General features: G+C 47.3%; 1 protein-coding gene across 2 annotated transcripts in view; it reads left to right on the plus strand.

The window, feature by feature from the left end:
* CUNH17orf67 (chromosome unknown C17orf67 homolog) overlaps positions 1-23,887 on the plus strand; it is a 26,493-nt gene extending 2,606 nt beyond the window's left edge. The window contains exons 3-6 of one of the 2 annotated variants that reach the window (XM_036454203.2): positions 5,147-5,203; positions 11,897-11,997; positions 21,135-21,271; positions 23,464-23,887. In XM_036454203.2, the coding sequence (XP_036310096.1) occupies positions 5,179-5,203; positions 11,897-11,997; positions 21,135-21,251 (243 nt within the window). In that variant the 5' untranslated portion in view covers positions 5,147-5,178 and the 3' untranslated portion in view covers positions 21,252-21,271; positions 23,464-23,887. Of the gene's footprint in view, positions 1-5,146; positions 5,204-10,891; positions 11,056-11,896; positions 11,998-21,134; positions 21,272-23,461 lie in introns of those variants that run through there. The other variant, XM_045587344.1, reaches the window with a different exon arrangement.

Here is a 23,887-nt window from a genome sequence, read left to right on the forward strand (position 1 = left end):
GGTATCGGAAGGTGGTCTTCAAATCACCTGCACCAGCTTCATCTAGCCAGGTCTTGACCAGGTGTCCCCAATTAGAATTGTGATGGAGCCAGGAATCTATCTGCCTTCTTAATAGTTCCCCCAGGTTAATTCTCTTATGTATTTATTAAAACTTTGTTTGTTTTTGTTTAAATTGTGAACTATACCACATATACAACAGATTTTTAAAAAAATATATATTTTATTGATTTTTTTACAGAGAGGAAGGGAGAGAGAGAGGGAGCTAGAAATATTGATGTGAGAGAAACATCGATCAGCTGCCTCCTACACACCCCCAACCGGGAATGTGCCCGCAACCAAGGTACATGCCCCTGACCGGAATCGAACCCGGGACCCTTCAGTCCGTAGGCTGACGCTTCATCCACTGAGTCAAACCGGTTTCGGTCACATATACAACAGATTTCATAAAACATATGCATAGTTAAAAAATAATAAAATAAACACCCGTGGACCCATCACGTAGGTTAACCTATTGGACATTGGGAGAGGAGGAAGAGGAGGGGGCAGGATGTGGGGGCTGGAGAGAAGAGGGCCGGGAGGAGAACAGAGACCAGGGGTGCCCTGGTACTGCCTGCTGCAGGGGGCGCTGAGGAGCCCTGGCTCTGGGAAGAGAGGGCACACAGCGGGAAGGGGCCTCCAGAACAAGGCCTGACAGCGGGCACGCTAGCGAGGAGGGGGCCATTCACACAGCTGCTGCCACTCCGTCTGTGAAAACACTGGCTCCAATTCAAAGGGAAACGGGAAACTTGCTCAGAAAAACACAACAGACACTCACACACCGAGCCCCACAGAGTCCTGATTGTGAACATGCTCAACTCCTGCACTTGCCCGAAGCGTCTGTGTCCCAGGCTCCCTCAGTGGCTCAGTCTTATCTCTGCTTTGCAAAGCCCCTGGGACCGAAAGCGGAACAGTCTGCTTCACTCAAGACAGGGGAGGACCGTGATGCTTGACTTGTCCTGGCAGCCTCGGCCCCCGGAGGATTGCCCCGGGAACATCCTGAAGCTTATTTGTGAGCCATCAAGGCACCATCGAGTCACCCTACCTTCTCAGTTACTTGGAAAGCAGTGTCCCATTTTAAAGGTGCAATTTGATAAGTTTTGGCAAATAGGTACACACCTGTCTGATCAGACAGACTTAACGTGTCCCAAATACATGCTTTCTGCGGGTTTTGATCCTGGGAGTTCAAAACATAATATTGCCGTGCTTTCCACCGGGGGAGGGAGCCACCAAGGGGACGGCCAGACGGTCACTGAAACCTTTGCTCAGTAGGACGGAGCTGGAAAGGGAGCCGTGACTTAGCGAGGTCCGTTCTCCTTGTGGGTCCACATAGCTTTCCGAAGGGCCTTTTTGGGGATCAAAACCATGCAACCCAGTATAAAGAGAAAATTCAGATCCAGGCTTCTGAATTGCTGCATCACCAAGTGTTAATTGAGGTTTTTAAAAAGAATGAAGCATGTTTAATCACATTGCCACTCATACTTAATATGCGGGTAACAGCAAAATGATGGTTGTTGTGAATAAATAAGTTATTATTATTTTTAAAAAGAACATTGGGCACCAAAAGCAGTTTGGCTCAGTGGATAGAGCATTGGCCTGCGGACTGAAGGGTCCCGGGTTCGATTCCGGTCAAGGGCATGTACGTTGGTTGTGGGCACATCCCCAGTAGGAGGTGTACAGGAGGCAGCTGATCGATGATTCTCTCTCATCGATGTTTCTGACTGTCTATCCCTCTCTCTTCCTCTCTGTAAAAAATCAATAAAATATATTAAAAAAAAATAAAAAGAACATTGGGAGCCTCTCCCGCACCCACCTGATGGCTATCCTTCCTCCCCCGGCAGGAAACAACTGTCCTCATTTGTGTGCTCTTCATTCCCTTGCTTTTCTTAATATTTTCCCACCCCTGAAAGTATCCCGAAACAATATGGTTTCGTTTAGAATAAACCCAGACCCGCCCCAGCAGGAAGTAGCCGTGAAGCCTTGCATACTAGGGAGGCTCTCGGAGGAGGTAAGCTGAGTGGGGTCTGGGTCAGAGTCTGAATCCAGCTTCCCTGACAAGATCCCACCTGGGAGAACAAAAACCAGTGGGCAGGTCCTGGGACAAGTGGGCAGCCCTGTGGTTGGAATGCCAGGTAAAAACATGGCTGGGAGAGAGGTTGCTTTCTATTTTGCCTTCTTAGCTCCCTGGGACCTCCCTCCAGTTCTCAAGGTTAGCATGCCCTGCTCCTGGGGAGAAATGAGGATCTTCCGCTGATCCCGGGGTTAGGGAAGTGGAACCGCACCAGCTCATGTTGTCAAAATAAACAAAACGTGTAATCTGCCCCAGGCTCACCTTATGGAGTTACTATTATTAAAAACTATAAAGGAATTATATGTCGACAGTCTGTGCTCAGCGTGTCTGCACCTCATGGTGCCCCAGCCCATGGCGCCTTGTGCCTGTCTGGACCACCCGTTCTTTATGTCAGAGCACAGTGGTCATCCTAGGGTTTCCCTTCACCACTCGCCTGTTTGTACCTTCTGTTTCCTGGGCCTCTTGGATTCTCCTTTCTTGGTGAATTCTCTCTCTCTCTCTCTCTCTCTCTCTCTCTCTCTCTCTCTCTCTCTCTCTTTCTCTCTCTCTCTTTGTGGGGCACATCTGTCAGTAACTTTTAGAGTGAGGGCACATGGGAGGCATCATTTGAGGCCCTGCCTGTCTATACATTTCTTTACTCCGCCCTCCACACCTGATTGTTTATCTGGTATAGAATTCTGGGTTGGCAATGATTATAATACTGCATGTCATTGAACGTTCACATTGTTCCATTTCTGCTGCTCTTGGTGTCGCTGAAGAGATGTCTGAGGTTATTCTTATCCCTGGTCCCTTGAGTGGGACTGGTTTTTGCTCTCTGGAAGCTTGTAGAATCTTCTCTTTTCCTCTGGTGTTCTGACAGTCCACAAAGGTGAACCTGCCTTCCTCTACGTTGCTAGGTTTGCTGGGTCCTCCCGGTCCAGCAGATCACGTCTTTCAGTTCTACAATTCTTTGTTGACTCCCTCCTTGCTGTTGTCTGTGTTCCTCTTTTTTGATACTTCTGTTGTTGGAACATGAAACCTAGACAGCCCTCTCTACTCCCTTTTAAAAAAATATAAACTTTATTTTCAGAGCAGTTTAGGTTCACAGTGAAATGGAGTAGAAAGTACAGAGTTCCCGTACATCCCCTGTCCCCACACATGCACAGCCTCTCAGCCATCACCTCGGGGCACCACAGGCACATTGCCACATCTGCGGAACCTTCCTGGACCCCCAATCGTCACCCAAAGCACTCTTGGCGCTGTGCGTTCTGTGGATTTGGACAAAAGCACCCACCATGCCAGTGCGATGCTTAAGGGATTCACTGCCCTAAACACCCTCTGGGCTCCAGCTTTTCATCCTCACCTCCCTTCTAACCCCTGGCAACCGCTGGTCTTTTTACTGTCTCACTCGTTTTGTCTTTTCCAGCATATCGTCTCGTTGAAATCACACAGATGTAGCCCTCTCAGATGGGCTTCTCTCACTGAGTAATATGTATGCAAGGTTCCGCCATGCCTTTTCAGGGGTTGGTAGCTCATTTCTTTCTAAGTGCCGAATACTATTCCATTGTCTGGATTTGCCTGTTGATCTATCCACCTACCGAGGGACATCTTGGTTGCTGCTGAGTTTTGGCAATTATGAATAAACTGCTGTAGGCATCGGTGTGCAGAGTTTTTGGGTGGACATAAGTTTTCAACTCATTTGGATAAAGGTACTCTTTAAAAATTTTGTTTTCCTTATTTCTTTTTTGTTTTGTTTTTTTTTGTTTAACAGCTCTCTCTTGTTCTCCCCTTTGCTCTATTTTCCTAAAAAATTTCCGTGAATCTTTTAATTTAGTTTTTAATTTATATTATGGCTTCTAATTTTGAAAAAATTCTGTGTTGATTTGTTTTGTGAATATTCCTTTTTACAGCATCCTGTTTACATTTTGTGAGAGGAAAAAAAAAGAAAAAAGATCCCTCAGAGGATATTGGTGGTGGTGGTGGTGGTGGTTTGCCTGTCGGCCTGCATCATCTCTGCCCCAGTTTGCCTTTTTCTTTGGTCCCTTTTGTCTTCATTCTCCGCTTCCAAGGCTTTCTCAGATGTCTCGTGAGCCTCCAGGTGGCTCTGATGCCCCTGAAGGTTTGAGGGCCGTTGCTAGACTTTCTCTTATCTCACGGGAGCTTATCGCAACTGAGCTCCCACAGAGAAAAACAACACAGATTTCAGTACTTTTCCCCTGAAGAACCAGAGCTGTTCTCTCCCACTTAAAGGCCCAGCACTCTTCCAGAATGAAATGCAATATGACAGTAGCCTTCGAGGTGGTTTCACCAACGATTCCGCCCAGGCCCCCCTCCCGTAGGGTGTGTATGTGTGCCACTTCCCACTCCTACACCTTTGCCAGTGCCCCTGTCATTCCCGTTTAGGTTGGAGGGCCGCCTGGCACTGGCCGTCAGGAGCCTGCTGCTGACCTTGGCTCTCCTTACCTGCTGGGCAGCTCAAGTTGAGGCCAATGTCCTGGCCCCGAGCAGAAATGATAGCCCCTTGGGGAAGCATGCCGAAGGCGGAAAGGCCCCCGTGCGAGGCCAAACCATCTTGCCATTGTGTCGCCGCTCCAAACAGGAAAGTGCGTGTTTGTGTAGCACGCTTAGGGCACGGAAAGGGAAAGAGAACCGAAGGGCACGGGGTGTGGATACCAAGGGGGGACGGGGGGGGGGGGGGGGGGGGGGGGGAGATCCACTCCTATTCAGAAGGGCCCGCACTTTCTTTGCAAATACAGATGCATTTGTATTTCAGCAACATGTGAAATTATATATCTTAATATGTATGCGATTAATCATTTGGTCATTACAAAGATGTTTACGGACTTTCTGTCACGTGTCTGAGAATGGGGTGGGTATGCACGTATACATAAGGGTGATTTCACAAAGAGAAGAAGGAATGATAATAATAGCAACAAGAGTGATTTCCAAGGGTTAGACCCTTATCAATTCTGTCAAATGCTTCACGCATGCTTTCTCTCTCTTAAGTCTCAAAATCCCATGGGGTAAGTTTTATGAGGATTACTATTCTTTTCTTTATAGATGAGAAAACAGTGATTCGGATAGTTTGCCCAATGTCACAGCTTCAGTGTAACACAGGTAATAAATATCAGAGCCAGGATGCAAGCAAGCCCAGGTCCATTGGTGACTCAGTAGCCCATAACCTTGACCATTATACCACACGACCTCTGGGGTAGATGTGTATTCACTTAAAAAAAAAAAAAAAATATATATATATATATATATATATATATATATATATATAATTGATTTTTTACAGAGAGGAAGGGAGGGATATATATATATATATATATATATATATATATATATATATATATATATAAACATCTAAACATCTATATGGGAGAGAAACATCGATCAGTTGCATCCTGTGCACCCCCCACTGGGGCTGTGCCTGAAACCAAGGTACATGCCCCTGACCGGAATCGAACCCGGGACCCGTCAGTCCCAGGCTGATGCTCTATCCACTGAGCCAAACCTGTCAGGGCGTGTATTCCCTTTAGAAGGAAGCTTCCCTCAGGACCCTGTGATTAACTTAGATGCCACAGCTCCAGATTTGGACACACTCACCGTCCCAGCAGAACCCCGTGTCAGTCAGCTGTGGTCAGGGTACTGCTGTGTAACAAACCACTCCTAGACCCAGTGGCTTAGAATAACAATCTTTTAATCCCAGGATCTGCAGGCTGGTGGTCGCTCTACTTCAGGCTGTGGTAGCCAGGGGTCCACTGAGCTAGGCTGGGCTGGCTTGAGAGGGTCCCCTGTAAGCTGCACGTTGTGTAGACCTGGTTCCTTGCTCAGGTGCTTTCCTTGTGAGTCAATTCTGAGGCTCAGCTGAAACCGGTTTGGCTCAGTGGATAGAACATCGGTCTGCGGACTGAAAAGTCCCACGTTCGATTCCGGCCAAGGGCATGTGCCTTGGTTGCGGGCACATCCCCAGTGGGGGGTGTGCAGGAGGCAGCTGATTGATGTTTCTCTCTCATCAATGTTTCTTACTCTCTATTCCTCTCTTTCTCTCTGTAAAGAATCAATAAAATATAAAAAAATTAAAAAAAATTCTGAGGCTCAGCTTGAAGGGGCAGTAGCTACCTGGGGGAGCTCTTTGGGTAGCAATGGCAGCGCTATAGGAGGGCAGATAGACTTCATACCCCTTCAGCAGACTGTCTGTGCCAGTCTGCTACCCTCCCATTATCCAAAGCAAGTCACTTGGTGGAGCCCAAGGTCAAGGGGCAGGACTGCCAAGTCATGTGGCAGACAGCATGGGTATGCAGAGGTGGTGGTGAATGGATGCTAATGATTCAATCTACCACAGCTGCCCACACAGTATGCTTGTAAATTAATGGGTGTAGGTGTGAGCATGCAATTTATGGAGGTACTATTATTAAAAACTATAAAGAAATTAGATGTACCTTGTAAACATATAGAGTTTCTATGCTCATGGGAGAGTCAGACAATTAAAAAAAAAAGACAAAAACAACTACGTAAAGGGATGTTAGAATTGATTTAATTGACTCTGGACACATTATAAGTCTCTTGGGACAGATTCAACATCTTTCTCTAGTTAAAAAAAGATGTTCCCTTGTCCTTGAAGTTTCTTTAGCTCACGGAATTTGAAATCATGCCGAAACCAATTGGCTCAGTGGATAGAGTGTCGGCCTGCGGACTGAACGGTCCTGGGTTCGATTCCGGTCAAGGGCATGTACCTTGGTTGTGGACACATCCCCGGTAGGGGGTGTGCAAGAGGCAGCTGGTCCATGTTTCTCTTTCATTGATGTTTCTAGGTCTCTATCCCTCTTCCTTTCTCTCTGTAAAAAATCAATTATATCTATATCTATCTATCTATCTATCTATCTATGAAGAATTTGAAATCACATCTTATTCTTCTAAAACGGTATTCAGTCCAGCAATGCCACGAGCTTGATGTCAACTCTATCACTGTTTAGGATAGTTAAAAAATACGGGAATCCACACAAGGGAAGAGATTAGTTATGTTAGGGTGCTGTGAATACGGATGGTAGCATTCTTCCTTTACCTTTTCTCAAGTGTCACGTGGGTAGTGCAGGCCTGAGCATCTGACGACGATCTTCAAGTTAATTAAAATCATAGGAAAATAGTCTTAGGCACCGTAGCACTCTCTCCTTCTACACCCAGTAGATTCTCAGGGATTTTGCAGGCAACTTTGAGGATAGTTAACCTTAGTGGCCTTGAGTTTCTTGGTCTTGGTTGTCCCTGGTTCTGCTCTTTTACTCTGCCACCTTGTGGATTTTTTGGGAAATTGCATCTTCTGCTGTGAGCCCTACTGACTCACCTGATTGATCTGGCTGCTGCTGCTTTTCCTGGGAGGAAGAGGAGGGGTGGAAGAGAATTCTCCCCACCAGAGGGACATCACAACAAGGTGACTTTGCTTTTTCAGTTTTTCCATAGCACTCCCCTCCCCCTTTGGAGCGGTGTCCCTCAGGGGCCCGGCTGATTGGCATTTGAATGGCCCTGCCAGTATCACACCCAAAGGTCTTCCCTAGAGACCTTGATCCATAATCCCAGGGTGGAATACAGGCCCCTGACTTTCTCCAGTTCTACCTCTCCAGTTCACGAGAGGTTCCTTCTTTTTTTCAAATTAGGAAAGTAATTGAATCTTACTTAGAGTTTACAGTCCAGTCAAAGAGACAAATTTAAAAAAATATACAAATAAAGACAATATTCACACATTGTGGTGAGTGCTGTGAGATAGTAATGGTGGTGGGGTGGGGTAGGGAACTTTCATTGAGTCGGCTGGTAAAGGCAGGCTTGCCTAAGCAAGAGACATTTCAAACTGATACCTGAAGGATGAGAAGGATCCAGAGAGAGGAAGAGCATGTGCAAAGGTCCTGAGGTGGAAAAGAACTTGCTAGGTTGAGAGTAACTAAGTGTGACTAGATTGGCGTGAGCTGGAGGGGAGTTATCTGAATGGGGTTGGGAAAGGCAGCAGGCACAGGTGACACAGCTCCTATTTTTTTTTTATTAAATAATTTATTGGGGTGACATTGGTTTGTAAAACCATACAGATTTCAGGTGTACAACTCAACAAAACATCATCTGCACACACCATCTTGCACCCATTGCCCAAAGCAGGGCCTCTTTCAATACAGGGTCTTGTGGGGCTCAGTAAGGATTCTGATTTTGTGAGAAAATAAAGAAGGACTCTTTTCTATCTCTTCAAAATAGTTTTTATTCAACAAATGTAAGTAAATGTAATATACAAAGGAGATTGACTAGTAAACCTCGTTCTGACAAATAAGGCATTTCAAACTTTAGCAAAAAACAACAACAAACATCTTTTGTCCATTTGACTACACTTTGGTTCCTGTTGCCTTCAGTAGGTTTACTCACAAAATTAGTACAATACTGCCTCCTTATTGGCAGTTTTGTTTTCTGAAGTTTGTTACCTATAGCCAATAGTGGTCCCGATATATTAACTGGAAAATTCCAAGATGAACTAATTCATAACTTTTATTTTCTTATTTTTAAAAAAAATATTTTTAAATTGATTTCAGAGAGTAAGGGAGAGGGATAGAGAGATAGAAATATCAATGATGAGAGAGAATCATTGATCGGCTGCTGCCTGCACGCCCCCTATTGGGGATCGAGCCTACAACCCAGGCATGTGCCCTTGGCCGGAATTGAATCTGAGAACCCTCAGTCCACAGGCCGACGCTCTATCCACTGAGCCAAACCGGGTAGGGCTATTTTCTTATTTTTTAAACATGTAAGATTAATTTTTCTCATTAAAACTTTTATTTCCTTTTTCAATTATAGTTTGCATTTAACATTCTCTTAAGTTAGTTTCAGCACAGCAGACATTCATACAGGTTACAAAGTCTAGGCCCGTGCTGGTTAGTGTGGTAGCAGTGAGCCATATGTGGCCACTGAGCATGTGAAGTATGTAAGTGTGGAATACATACCAGATTATGAAGACATGCTACAAAAAAAAGAAAGTAAAATAACTCATTTATAATTTGTTGATCTTAATTACACGTTGAAATAAGAATATTTTGGATATTTCATGTGAAATAAAACATAATAGAAAAAGTTTCATGTGTTATTTTACTTAAAAAAAATGTGGCTACTAGAAAAATGTGAACTACACATGTGGCTTCCATCTGATCACATTACGTTTTTATTGGACCGCGTTGATATAAACAAAAGATACTGAGTGAAAAAAAACACTTTGTAGTAAAATTACATTGGACACTAGAAATTTCTAGTTACATCTAAGCTGTTTTTTCTGGTTTACAAAATGATGTTTATTTGATAAGACGATCCAGTTAGTGTTTGATCCATTCACAAGGAGGGAAAAAAAAACACCCCAACAAGTTGACAATGTACATTAAAAAAACCAAGATGTTTAATTTTGAAAACTGTGTAAACACAGAAAAACATTAATAGCCACAGAATACATAAAACCAAACATCTAATTTTGGGCAAATTAACATACAAGGCAACTTGGCTAACAATGTATGATTTTTTTTTTTCTTGCTTCCAAGCTCTTCAGACTACCTCTATATCAACAGAGTGGGCAGAACATTTGGATTTCATATCAGTTACACAGCATTAGCATAAATTCAGACAATACCGAGAGAGGATTGTTTTCTTTTGAGCTGGCAAGGTAACCACGGAACCATCAGGTCACTGCTGTGAATTGAGAATTTTATCCCCCGAAAAGTCACATACTGTCCAGGCATAGTTTTGTAATACATTTAATAATTCTTTTATGTGATATTGTTAGGCAATTTATTTTTAAAAAAATATTTTATTGATTTTTAGAGAAAGAGTAAGGAAGAGGGATAGCTGGCAACTTCAATGAGAGAGAAACATCATCGATTGGCTGCCTTCTGCAAACTCCCCTCTCTCCCCCTTAACCCCCCACTGAGGATTGAGCCCATAACCCGGGTATGTGCCCTAACCAGGAATCAAACCAGTGACCTCTTGGTTCATGGGTTGACGTTCAACCACTGAGCCACACTGGCTGGGTAGTAGGTAATTTAAATTGAAAGGACTTTAGCTAATTGAGATTTTTATTGTCTTTAAAAAAATAAATGGCATGGTATATGGCTACTTACAGTTTTATGACAGAATATTGCACGAGGCTCTATTTCAGCATCCATAATGTGCGCACCTGGATATGGTTTCACCTGTCTGAACCTCACTTCCTTTATGTGAAAGGGAGATGGAGAATGGTGAGTAGTACTAGCTGCCATGTGGTTCATCTCCCTCCTAATCGCATCCCACCAGATAGGGACCGTCACTCCTTTTTACTGGAGGGGAAACACGTTCAGGAAAGGTGACTTACCGAAGGGTACATTTCAAGAGAGAGGTGAGGCCAGGACACGCATCTTGGTCTTTCTGGCTCCAAAGTCAGCAAAACAATTTTCATCCTCATGGCGCCCCTTGCTAATGTCCCTGCCTGCCTCTGAAATGACTGGGAAAATCAAATTAGATTGGCGAAGGGGCTTTGGAAAAAATGCCCTAAGATACGCAGATGTCAGAGATGCTTCATTCTCTGTGAAACAGGCACATATCCTGAAGCTGCAGGTGAAAACTCAAAACTCCTGGATGAGGAACACAGATCTGTGGAAGTGACACGCATGTCGCATGCTGCTTTCTCGAATTCAAGCTCTGCAAGTCCTATTACGGACGGATAACTTCCTGCCTCAGGATGAGCATTCAGAGGAGGATATTTTCCTGGTCATATTAAAAACTCAGGGTCAGATGCACTTAGCATCACACTGGTCAGCGCTGCCAGTCAAAGCATAAACACGCCTGGGGCCAGACCCGGCTTCCTTCAAATAGGCTGGCTCACGGGGTGCGACTCATTCTGAGCAGGCGGAGTGGGGAACGAGGCAGGATGAAGACGTTCTTTGTGTTTGTGCTCTTTCTCACCTTCCTGACCTCCTCAGGTGAGCATTCACTGCAGACACTCAGCCTATTTCTAGGCAGGTGTGATAAACTGAAATAAGTCCAGTTTATGTTTTTCAGATATTTTTCTTCTTCTTCATTTCAAATAAGATGTGTATTGTTTGTATAAGTACATATTAATGGATAGTAACTCAGTGTTTTGTTTTTTTAAGAGCAGGCTCCCAGAATTGGTATCCTTAGGGATACATTTTGTTTTAAATATTTAGATGTATTTGAATACTGATTCTCAAGAAAGCTGATAAATCTTTGAGTATGCCTTCTTTTAGAGTTCATATGAGATCACAAAATTCGGTAACTTTTATCTGATGATGCCCTTTAGAGTTTGTGTGTGTTTACGAAAACATAATATAATAATTTTTATTATCATAATATCTTCTTTGAGGGACCATGCCTGATGACTGAGTTGAACATAATCTTGTTGTCACGGGGTATTTTCCAATAACAGCTTTAACTTGGTTTAGTGTATTGAGGATTAAAAAAAAAAAAAAATCCCACAAGGCAAACCTACGGGACGAGAAACACATTGACTGGAGAACTGGAGAGAAGACGTCTTCAAAACCATGTCATTATCACCACTTAAGAAGGAACGGGCCATTGCAATCGGTAAAGATGCCTAAGCTTGCAGGGCTGGCTCGGAGGCAGCCGTATTGGAAACCGTTTAGAATTCCTCTCCGAGCCGCCCGGAATGCCGCGTCCCCTGGGACAGGCCCCTGTGAAAGAACTTTTGTGTTTTGCCTGACACTGAACTTGCTAATTGTTTGCCTTGCACTGTGAACTCGTGTGCCCCCGAGAGTCCCTAAGGCCCTGTCCTGACTCTTCCAGGGGCCTCCCCGATTCTGCCGGAAAAGGAGGCCAAGCAGCTCCTGAGGTCCAGGCGCCAGGACCGGCCGAGCAAGCCCGGCTTCCCGGACGAGCCCATGCGGGTGAGTGTTGGGCTCGGGCTGCGCAGAGGGAGAGTGCCATCCGTCCATCCATACGTTCCTTCAGTAGGAAATCAGAATGCGTGCTGGCCCCAGCCCAGCGGGGTCTGCAGGATGCAGGTTCTGTTAGACCCAGAGTCAGGTGTCAGGTGGCCTCACCTCCCACCCTTGCCCCCTCTCCTCCGGAGGGGCCAGCTTCTGTGCCTCCTGCTCACCCAGTATTCAAAATGCAATCAGTCGCCCAAATTAGTTCGATTCCCTTCAAGGGCGCGTTAGACTTTGTCTTGTGTTCAGTGGAGGATGGTGGAGGATTTTCCAGGTGGGGATGCGCCCGCAACCATTCCTGACCGGAATCGAACCCGGGACCCTTCAGTCCCAAGACCGACACTATCCACTGAGCCAAACCAGCTTTGGCCAGATTGGGGCTTTAGACAGATGGTTTGGGAAGCAATTAGAAGAGAGGACTCTGGATTGAAGTCTAAGGACTCAGTGCTCAGAGTTGGACAGGGTGAGAGGAATCCGAAGGGGCTACGAAGGAATGCGGGGAGATTTAGGAGGAACCAAAAGATGGTGGGGGTCAAGCATGGGGAAGAGGGTTTGGAGGGGGGCGGGCCTGGGGGTGAGCAGGATGCCTGGCTTGGGGGTCCTCGGGGCTCCACCTGGCAAAGGCAGGAAGAGGTGGTTCCCCGCGAATCAGGGGGCCCTAGGCTCCTAACTCCTTGGTCCCTGTGTCTTAGGACATGAGCCCTCGTGGCAGTGCTACCTGCCAGCCCCACCTTCCCTGTCTTCCACTTTTGACCTTGACTCTGGTATCTGGGCTACGTGGAAGGACGGGCGGTGGCCACAGAGGTCCTCTGAGAGCCAGGTTGGAAGGCCTGACTGGCACAGCGGACCTGTCCAAGGGCTCTGAGCGGAGGGTGACGTGATTGGAGCTGGCTTTCGGGAGCCTGTTAGAGTCTCAGGACACAGCCTGGCCTTCGCGTGCCCATTCAGGGAAATGGGGCATGACGTTTTTGGACCAGCGATTGCACCTCCTTGCCATGGTGCCCAGGAGACAGACAGGTGGGCCGGGACAAACCCGCAGAGGAAGTGATCTCTGGGGACGGCGTGTGCCCTTGGGAGCTGAGCCCGGAGACTCGTGTGCTCACCGCTAACTTTGAAATTACCGAGAGATGACGAGCTGGGTAATTTAATTTTGCTGCTTCCCTCTGAAGGACTGTGCAAAACAAAGCCCTTCTTGAGAGGAAGAGGCCGCAGATGAGGGTGAACACACCGGGCTCTGGGGAGGTATCAGGAACTAATTCAAAAGGAAGACAAGTGTGAAGATGCGCAGTAGTCTCACCCCAAGAGCATCTGCTAAGCCGTGTTCAGCATGTTGACACTTGGTTTAAACGTGGGCAGGTAGCTGAAACCGGATTGGCTCAGTGGATAGAGCGTCAGCCTGTGGACTGAAAGGTCCCGGGTTCGATTCCGGTCAAGGGCATGTACCTTGGTTGCGGGCACATCCCCAGTAGGGGGTGTGCAAGAGGCAGCTGATTGATGATTCTCTCTCATCAATGTTTCTAACTCCCTATCCCTCTCTCTTCCTCTCTGTAAAAAATCAATAAAATATATATATAAAATAAAAAAATAAAAATAAATGCGGGCAGGTGTTGGCCTCTGAGGTGTGGGTGGTAGGGTTTCCAGAAGCGGGTTCAGGGCTGGGACTGGCTGGACCAAATGTATTTCGCTGATGCACGGCAGCGGGCGCTCTTTTCTGAGCGCGTGGTGGGAAGGACAGAACGCTATGGGGAAGGGCAGGGGCTGCCCTGCATTTGGGAAGAAGGGCTGGCTTGCACCCTTGATGGAGGAAGGGAAGGCCGCAGTGGGGATGGGGAGAGAAACCAACAGGGAGACGTGATCTGGGGAAGAAAGCAGTTGAGAGGAAGAGGCTGGGAAGTCCAGTGGTGGGGGGCAGGAGGAGGGGTCAGAGAGAAAAAGAGGCAGGTGGGAGAGTAGCGGCTCACAGGCACACTCCTGAGAAATTCCCGGTGATAGGAAGCAGCTGATCCATTGACTTTATGGCAACACCTGACATTGAGTTTGAGGTTGTTTTCTGCAACCCGCAAATCTGAGGAAAAGTCTGCTAGACGCAGCAACCTGTGCTAGTGGTTCTTCAGAGGAATGAGAGGTGGTCGGTGTGTGTGGGTGAAGGTGGCTGAAGAAAATTGAAGGAAAGCACTTGAGTTGGAAGCTGTGGTGGTGGAGAAACGGACTATGAGACGAATTCAGGAGAAACATGGCCCCAAGTCTTCAGAGATTTGGGGTCTAGGGGACTCGACATCATAGGAATGGGATGGGCCCATTCTGGATATTCCATTGGGACATCCCAGCTGGGGACATGTAGGGTTCAGCTCAGTCACTTTGAGGTTCTGATTTAGGACTCACTACACGGGTTTAATGAAGACATCGTGTGTAACGAAGGCTGAAGATCCTAATGGAGGGAAAACATTGCCGGGGGAAAAATAGATGGAGACAGAGCTGCGTGGAAAGAAGGGCTGGGTGTGTGTTTAGAGGGAGGAAGGTGGAAAAATATTCTGAGCGTTCCCTGAACATTTTCTCAGTCATGACTGTGCTTATGTTTAATTTTCAGAATTTTAGTCTAAACTCTTGCTGTTTCAAATGTGGGCCCAGCCCAGAACTCTGGGAAATTTATGCTCCAACCACCCAGAACTTCTCACTGGTTTTCAACTAGGCCCTCCTCTCTGCACTCAGCATCTTCTATCTCTGATCTCAGCATCTTTTCACAAATGATTCCCTTTAAAAAAATTTTTTTTGATTGATTTCAGAGAGGAAAGGAGAGGGCGAGAGAGACAGAAACATCAATGATGAGAGGGTATCATTGATTGGCTGCCTCTTGCACACCCCACACTGGAGATCAAGCCAGAAACCCAGGCATGAACCCCGACTGGGAATCGAACTGTGACCTCCTGGTTCATAGGTTGATGCCCAACCCCTGCACCATGCTAGCCGGCCGGGCCACAAATGATTCTCTTTGCTTGCAATACCTTTTCCCATTAGTTCTTCCTCTTTATTTTCAATGTCACCTCCCTCTCTCCTCTGGCTCCTAATACTCACACATAAAACAATACTATGTATTTTATAGGTACATCTGCATAATTGTACATGTCTAGGAAAAGGTCTAGAAATACAATTAGTTGAATGTTAAGTATATTATCACATTGAGGAAACTAGGTGTGTTTGGAGTGCTTCGCTTGCAAACCTGCCTTTGTGCCCGTTTCTTCCGCTCCTGTTTACCTGGCTCACTCTTCTTCATTTGTAGAGACTCACCTTCAATAATGCCTTTTTCGAGAGGCCTTCATGATGCCCCCGCCCTCCTGCCGTAAATCAGAGCATCCCTGTGGCATCAACTCACAGCACAAGATTGCTGTTTTTCACTTTGAAAAAAATCTGTCTCTCCTCCTCGTCTGCTCTAAACTACTTGAGCAGATGGACTGTTTCTCGCACTTCTGGGTCCCCAGCACCAAGCACAATATTTGACATTTACTAAATGCTCATTATACTTATTTCCATTCCTTTCCTTGCTTCTCTCCTGGGGAGACGTTTGACAGGACATAACTCTACTGCAGAACCTGGAGACTGTTTCCTAGAAATCTCTTCTATCGCCTCCCTCAAATTCATTACATTTCTCATAACCGTCTCAAATTTTTAGGGAAGAAATTATTTGCCAACTGCTGGGGTGAAGCATGGAAATTCTTCAAAAGGATGACATCTCAGCTAAAATTATGTCTTTCGAAAGCACTTGTGCATCCTGGGAATAGGCTTTCCATTTTGGCCTGTCTTCCTTTAAGGAATGTTCTCGTTGGGCAAGTATAAATCATATTAGCTTTATTGTACGGAGCCTTTGTGAATTACTCTTTCATGTTCAGCCCTTGACACATGTGTACAGTCACTCCATTACCCTTTTGTTCCCCGTGATCTCAAAGACCAGATCGGAGTGACTGAGATCAGTACATTGTGCGCATCACTGACCTGCCTCCTTTCAGGGCTGAGCAGGCCTGCAGGTGTCGCGGTGAAGGTAACTTCAGAGCCACCCTCTGTCCCAGTGAGCACCTGCTTTCCCCGATGAGCAGAATAACTCATCCACACGCTGCTGGGCCTTCAGTTCCATGCAAACGTCCGAGGAAGGATTTTGTCTTCTTGAGAACCGTTTGCTCTTTATTTATTTTTAAAAATATATTTTATTGATTTTTTACAGAGAGGAAGGGAGAGAGGGATAGAGAGCTAGAAACATCGATGAGAGAGAAACATCAACCGGCTGCCTCCTGCACACCCCCTACTGGAGATGTGCCCGCAACCAATGTACATGCCCTTGACCGGAATCGAACCTGGGATCTTTCTGTCCGCAGGCCTACGCTCTATCCACTGAGCCAAACCGGTTTGCTCTTTAATAGATGAACTGTTTATGATTCTCAGCTTAGATCAGGTTCTGGTGGATATTTTATTTTATTTTAAAATATATTTTTATTTAATTCAGAGAGGAACGGAGAGGGAGAGATAGAAACATCAATGACGAGAGAGAATCTTTGATTGGCTGCCTCCTGCATAGCACCCCCCCGCTGGGAATTGAGCCCACCATTAAGGCATGTGCCCTGACCGGGAATCAAACAGTGACCTCTTGGTTCATAGCTTGACGCTCAACCACTGAGCAATACCAGCCGGGCAAGTACATAATTTCATTATCACACCACTCCAGTGCCATAAAAAGGGACCACTTTCAATCTCTGCTTTAATTACGGTTAAATTACTTACTTCCATTATTACTCTTGGCATTGACCATGAAGCAACAGATATTGGTTTTTGCTTTGTTCTAAAATTTTTTTTCCCCCTCGAAGAAAGGAATCTAAAAAGAAATTAAAATTTATTTTCCATCTAGCTCTTCTTTCTTGATCCAGGAACATTTGAGATGATCATTAATGTCGGGTCATTTCTAACTCAGCCAACACAATTGTTGAATTTGTGGTTTTCAGCAGATTTGCAGTTGGGCTTTTCATCTTTGACTAATGATTGCTTGTAGGCCTTTGTGGCATATTTATTTTCCTAACATTTTAAATAAATAGTGAACTGTCATGGAAACCAGTGCTCGTTTCTCTCTCTCTTCCTCTCTCTCTCTGTGTGTTTTGGTTGTTTTTCTGCAACTATGATTTCAGCTGCTACTCAGGAGTGTGAAATACATAAGTACATTTGGACTGGGCTATTGCAATGAGCCGATTGACACAGATGTTGGGGGGTCCTTCCAAAGAGGATTTGCTAAGATTATGGAGAAAGAACAGTCAATTAATTAATTCACTCACTCACTTTTTTTATTTAATATTTCTCCAGTAAGTTTTATTGAGGTCCTATTATGTGCCACGCACTAGGTACTTTGGTCATTGCTATAAAAAAGGCAGGTGGATGTGGGCCGAGTGGGACCAGAATTAAATGAGTAAGAAGGCAAATGAAGGTATACTTACAAAAAGTGTATAGCCCAATTGGCATGGCTCAGTGATTGAGCATTGACCTATGAACCAGGAGGTGACGGTTCGATTCCTGGTCAGGGCACCTGCCCAGGTTGTGGCTCAATCCCTAATAGGGAGTGTGCTGGAGGCAGCCGACTGATGATTCTCTCTCATCATTGATGTTTCTTTCTTCCTCTCCCTCTCCTTTCCTCTCTGAAGTCAATAAAAGTATATTAAAAAATAAAATAAAAGGTGTATCCATGCTTATCATTTTGTGATAAGTCCTGTCTATAGCTTTTCTTGAAGGAACAAGCTCACTTTCTTCATTTTCGAGAAGATGTCTGCCAAACAAGCACACAAAACACTGCTAGTTCAATCCTTGACACCAACAATCATCCAAGTGCTTTTCCCCATGAAGACCATTGGCTATGCAGCCTGCATGCTTCCTGCTGTATCATGACTTGGTTCAATGAAACTGACATTTGAAGAACATTTTACATTTATTTATCTACTAGAGGCTTGGTGCACGAATTTGTGCATGGGTGGGGTCTCCCTCAGCCTGGCAGGTGATTGAGGTGTATTGGAGGGCTGGCTGGCTGGTGGGGAGGGACCACAGGAAGTTGGCGGCTGGGGAGAGGGACCACAGGAGGTTGGCTGGCCACTCCCCCAATTGGGGCCTCTGTGGAGGGGGCAGCCGCTCGGAGGAGAGACCGTGGGAGGTTGGGCAGTGGACCCCCTTTTGGGGCTGGGAGGTTGGCTATAGGAGCACACTGACCACCACAGGGCAGCTCCTGCATTGAGTGTCTGCACCCTGGTGGTCAATGTGCATCATAGCAACTGGTAACTTGTCACTTAGGCTTTTATATATACATAGATTTTAAACTGTGAGTGTGTGATGGTGAAGGACACAACTTTAATTTATGTTTTATTGATTTTTTAAAGAGAGACACATTGATTTGTTGTACTTATTTATATATTCATTGGTTGATACTTGTATGTGCCCTGAGGGAGGATTGAACCCATAACCTTGGCCTATTGGGATGTTGCTCTAACCAATTGAGCTACCAGAGAGGGCACAATAACTTCTAGGATAGTGGGAGCCACCGCCTTGACTTCTGCTAGGGCACCAGTTTTATCCATCCATGCACACGATCAGAAGGCAACTAAGTCATGTCTTAGTATTGTTCTAAAAATAGTTTTGACCTCACAGACCCCCAGGGGGAGCACATGTTGAGACCCTCTGCTTCAGTCTTGCATTCAGCTGGCATTTATTGCAAGTTTCCTGTGGACTGGCTCATGGGAGAGATGCTTAATGCACAACCTCGAGACATACTCGGGTCTTTCTCATCTAATAGTTACCAGAATCACCCGAGAGCTTAACAAAGAGACTTGTTGCAAAGCTGTCCCAGGATTAAGGTAAAACCAACAAGAGATGATCACGGATCCAGGGCTAATAGCCCTTAGTCCTGAAGGGGGAAGGGAAAGTTATGGTTCCAGGCTTGGAGAGTGTAGCCTTTGAGGAGATGGGTCTTCAGGAGAGGGAGGCAGCCAGCCTTCTGTGACTCCTCGGGGAGGGACCAGGAACAAACACCCAGCCTCTCTCCTCTTTCCCCTACGTCATACCCACGGGAAGCCCCTGGACAAGGGCGTCTGTGCTTGCAGTTCATCCAGGTAGGTCGCTCCCTGCTCAGGGCCATGTGAAGGAGGGGTGATACAGGTTTAGAGGGGCAAAAAGGGGTATTTGGTACAGAACTTTATAATTTAATTGAATCCTGGCAACTCAGTGAAATAAGTGCTAGTGTCTCCCCCATTTTGCAGATGGACAAATTGAGTCTGGAGTAAAGCAACGTTGACAGAGTCTGGCTTTGAACCAGACGCTGACCCAGACTTCTTAGCCTCTCCACCACATTGCCCAGCAACCAGGTAACATGGGTTCCTTCAGCCCACTGCTGACAGTGAATAGCTGAATAAGCAAAGCTATGTGTTGGGAAGTCTTTGTTCCTTATTTACAAGACTCCACAGTGCCTTCCTGTTCCTCCCACTTATTATTCTTCTGGCCAAACATTCCCCAGAGAGGGCAGGACAGGGCAGAATTCAGTCCAAAACTCACAACCTCATTCAGCACGCTCCCGGGGTATCAGTGCTGGGTTCCATGAGGAGCCTTCTCACCATCCACTCCCACCTTGGCTGCCCCAGAGGTGTCCTGCCCACAGGACATGGGGTGCATTTCAATGAGTTAAATAAAAACATCCATGATAACCAAAACAATTCAAACTGCATGGGTTCTAGGGGAAGGAAAAAACAATTCAGGAAAATTAGACACCTTATCATTCATTTATTTGCACCGCCATTAAACAGTTCTTATTTATTTTTCTTTTTTAAAAATATTTTAAAAAAATGTATTTTAAACGATTTTTCGAGAGAGGAAGAGAGAGAGGGAGAGAGAGAGAAACATCAATGTGCAGAGCAAAATATTAATCAGCTGCCTCCTGCATGCCCTCTACAGGGGATTGAACCCGAAACCCAGGCAAGTGCCCTGACTGGGAATTGAACCGGCAACCTTTCGGTGTACACAGGATGACATCCAACCAACTGAGCCACACCAATGAGGGCAAAGCCTGTTTTATTTGATAATAAGGTACCCTGTTCCTCCGAAAATAAGATAGTGTCTTATATTAATTTTTTCTCCCAAAGTTGCGCTAGGTCTTATTTTTAAGGGATGTCTTATCTTTCCATGCGCTATGTCTTATTTTTGGAGAATGTCTTATTTTCGGGGAAACACAGTAGTACAGCAAATTCAGCTTCCTTGTGGTTATCCCTTGCGTTAAAAAAAAAAAAGATGATTTTTATCACAAATGCATGCAGCCATAACTAATCTATTATTGTGTATGTCTTGAGGTTTATAAAAATGGTCCCACATTATAAATGCCCTACTGGCTTTGCTGTGTGTGTGTGTGTGTTTTTCCTCAACGTGCTATTTCGAGGACTCATCTATGTTGTTGTATGTAGCTAAATGGATTTCTAGGTATATACAACACTGCTGAACAATATTCCATGTTGAAACCCTACTTTAATTTATTTATCCATTCTCTCGTCAGTGGTATTTGGCATGTTTCCAGTGTTTTGCTGCTACAGACTTACTGCTGCTGTGCACAACCTTCTGCACAGCTCTTGATTTAAGAGTTTCTCTGGCCTCGAAGCGATCAGCGGCATCAGCACAGGCTTGGAACTTGTTAGAAATGCAAATTCTGCGGCCTCAGACCCTCTGAAATAGAATCTCTGGGGGCGAAGCCCAGCAGCCCGTGTTTTCACCAGCCCTCCAGACCATCCTGACGACAGATAGCGTCTGAGGAGCACAGGGCCGGGGTGTGAACGGGGAGTGAGGTCCAGTGGCTGGTCCATGTTACCCCCCATCAGTGTAGACGCGTTCCCTCGGATACACACCCTCTCAGCACTTAGGGCTGTCAGAATTCCTCCTTTTGCCCACCGAGTGGGTCCGTGGTCTCCACAGAGGCCTGGAGGTGGCGGTCTCTCCTCCCTCGGCCTGGCGGCTTCCTGTCTCAGGACCACAGCCGCCCCGAGCATCCGCAGCTCGCGGTCACCTGGACAAAGGCTCTCTTCCCGGGGGGTTTGTTCTGACAGGAGTACATGCACCACCTGCTCCGCCTGGAGCACCGCGCCGAGGAGCAGTTCCTGGAGCACTGGCTGAACCCGCACTGCAAGCCGCACTGCGACAGGAACCTGGTCCACCCCGTGTAAGGGGCTCGGCGTCCGCTCCGGTAGGTGGGTTCCCTCGGGCCTTCTGTTTCAGGGTGACTGCCGTGCACGGGCTCAGAGGCCCCCCAGAGCACACACCAGGGAAACAGCCGTTAGCCGGTCATGTTGAAAGAGCGGGGCCGGGGAGATAGGGGGCAGCCAGGGTGCGAGGGGTCCTGGCCCCGATCAGCTCACCAAGAGATCCCAAATAGGGGATGGACGTGACCCTATTTGCTGTCCAGAAAAGGTCATTCCAGAATACAAATCGGACAGGCGTGGTTTGTTGGGGCTTGGGTCTGTCCAGGTGGGGGCAGCATCCTTGGGCTCAGCCAATGACACCCATCGTCAGCATCCTCACCGCTGTCACCAGGATCAGCAATTCCTTTCCTGCCTTCCCATAGTCCTCCAGGCTGGGACTGTGCCTGGCTCGTCTTCCCTCTTCCTCTGGGCTTAGTCTTCTGTTCCCCTGATCAGGGCTGCCCCCACCTCCGCCCCCCACCCCATCCTGCACCGGGTTCCTACTGAGCCTGTGGTTTCTTCCCTCACTGTCTATATCCATCCCCTTCCCCCTTCCCGAATCCTATTAGATAAAGTAGCAAATCCCTTCGGAGGTTAAGCCTGGTGAATGCCATTCCTCCTCGGTCACTTGTGCGGACAGAGCCGAGCAGGGTGCAGTGGGGCAGACCGTCCCCTCTGGTTATGGTTAAGAGGGCCTGTGTCTTTGTGGTAATTTTGTGCTACTGGGATTGGGCTCCGGGACACGCCCTTCCGAGCATCGCTCTCTGTAATTGCGGGGGTGCTCTCACCCACGTTCTCTCATTTGATCCCCTTAAGACTCCTGTGTCCTTTCAGGGTGTGCATTTTAAAAAAATAATTGTATCTTCTGTTTTAAAAAAATATATATTTTATTGATGTTTTACAGAGAGGAAGAGAGAGGGATAGAGAGTTAGAAACATTGATGAGAGAGAAACATGGATCAGCTGCCTCCTACACCCCCCCCCCCCCCACCGGGGATGTGCCCGCAACCAAGGTATATGCATTTGACTGTAATTAAACCTGGGACCCTTCAGTCCACAGGCCGATGCTCTATCCACTGAGCAAAACCGGTTTCAGCCAGGGTGTGCATTTCAATCCAGTTTTATAGAGGGCCTCACTGAGCCTGAGTAAGCTACTGCCTGGTGCTGGGTGGTGGTTGGTATGTCAGCCTTCTGACCACTCCAGTTCTGTACACTTGATGTGGACGGCAGTGAGGGGTCCTGTGTGTGTGTGTGTGTGTGTGTGTGTGTGTGTGTGCGTGACATGGAGTCCCTCTGAGGGGCTTTAACAGACAGAGGAGCGTCTGCTGGGAATGGCACAGAGGTTCTGCTTTTGAGCGCCGGGGGAGGCCTCCCTGTTCCGGCTCCTGCAGCCTCTGGAGCCTGCTCCTCCCCTTGCACAGAGACCCTGGGCCTCCGGCACCCGAAGTCCGAGCTTGGCTTCTTCCAGAAAACACAGCCGGGAGCAGTTAGGAGCTCAGACTCTGAACCCGGCAGACTTGGGTTCCGCTTTCCATGTTTCCGCTCTGTGGCCTTGGACCAGTGGCCTAGCCTCTCTGAGCCTCCATTTCTGCACCTGTAAATGGGGGCAATGACGATACCTATGGGGCCTGGCACCCAGTCAGTGCCTCCACGATTGGAGGCACCTATTACTGCTGCGCAGGCCAGGCAAGAGGAGGGGTTTGGGGGTGAGTGAGCCCCAGGGCAGCACCCTCGGAGGGGCCACTGAGACCTCTGCCTCCGGGTAGGACAGGCCGTGCTGGTGAGCTGGAGTGGGGGTGGGTGGCTCCTGAAAACAGGATTCCGCAGAGGCCCCCCTCCTAACAGCTCCATTGACACGAGGGCGGGCGAGGATGCTGGAGGCACCGGTCAGCTTGGAATCAGGAGGCCAAGAGCATTCAGATCGAGACTCCACTTGGGGAAAACTGCCCCGAGGCTCTATCAGGCTCCTCACCTGTGAAACAGGACAGTGAGAGCTCCTCCCTCACGTGGTGGATCTGGTTCTGAGCCTGAGAAAGTCAGTGCTTGGAAAGCAGGCTGCCTGGCATGTCCCAGGAGGGGCTCAGGAAGGACAGCCATCCCACCCTCCTTCTAAATCCCACTCTCTCCTCCTCCCCGCCCCTCCTCGCCCTCCATCCCCATCAGCATCATGCTCACTGTGTCTTCCCGTTCTTTCCCAGGGAGCCCTCTGATAACACGGACCTGGAGAATGGCGGAACGGGAGGAGGCTCCTCCTTGCATTTATTTCTTTCAGCTGCGGAAACGGATGTCGATCAGACCTTATGACCCGTGGCCACGGCAGAGATGGCCGTGGGGATCGATGGCAAACGCGTGTGCTGCTTCATTTTATTAATCTGCATTACTCACCGAGACCACTGCTTAAAGTGACCCCTCGCCCTACCCCCCTGCCCCAGGGGCTTCCTCCAGCTGGAAGGGTGGGCAGCACCAGGGCCTCCCTGGGGCAGAGGGAGCTGGGCCTGCAGAGCCTGGGGCCTTCCGGAGGTCTAGTTTGGCAGCGTGGAGCACCGCCTGGGGCCCTGGAGGTGTGTGGTCACCTATCTCCTCCTTCTCTTCTGCTCTAATAAACATCCGTGTTCAACCAGC

This window comes from Pipistrellus kuhlii, unplaced genomic scaffold (assembly GCF_014108245.1).
Source record: "Pipistrellus kuhlii isolate mPipKuh1 unplaced genomic scaffold, mPipKuh1.p scaffold_m20_p_28, whole genome shotgun sequence".
Lineage (NCBI taxonomy): Eukaryota > Metazoa > Chordata > Mammalia > Chiroptera > Vespertilionidae > Pipistrellus > Pipistrellus kuhlii.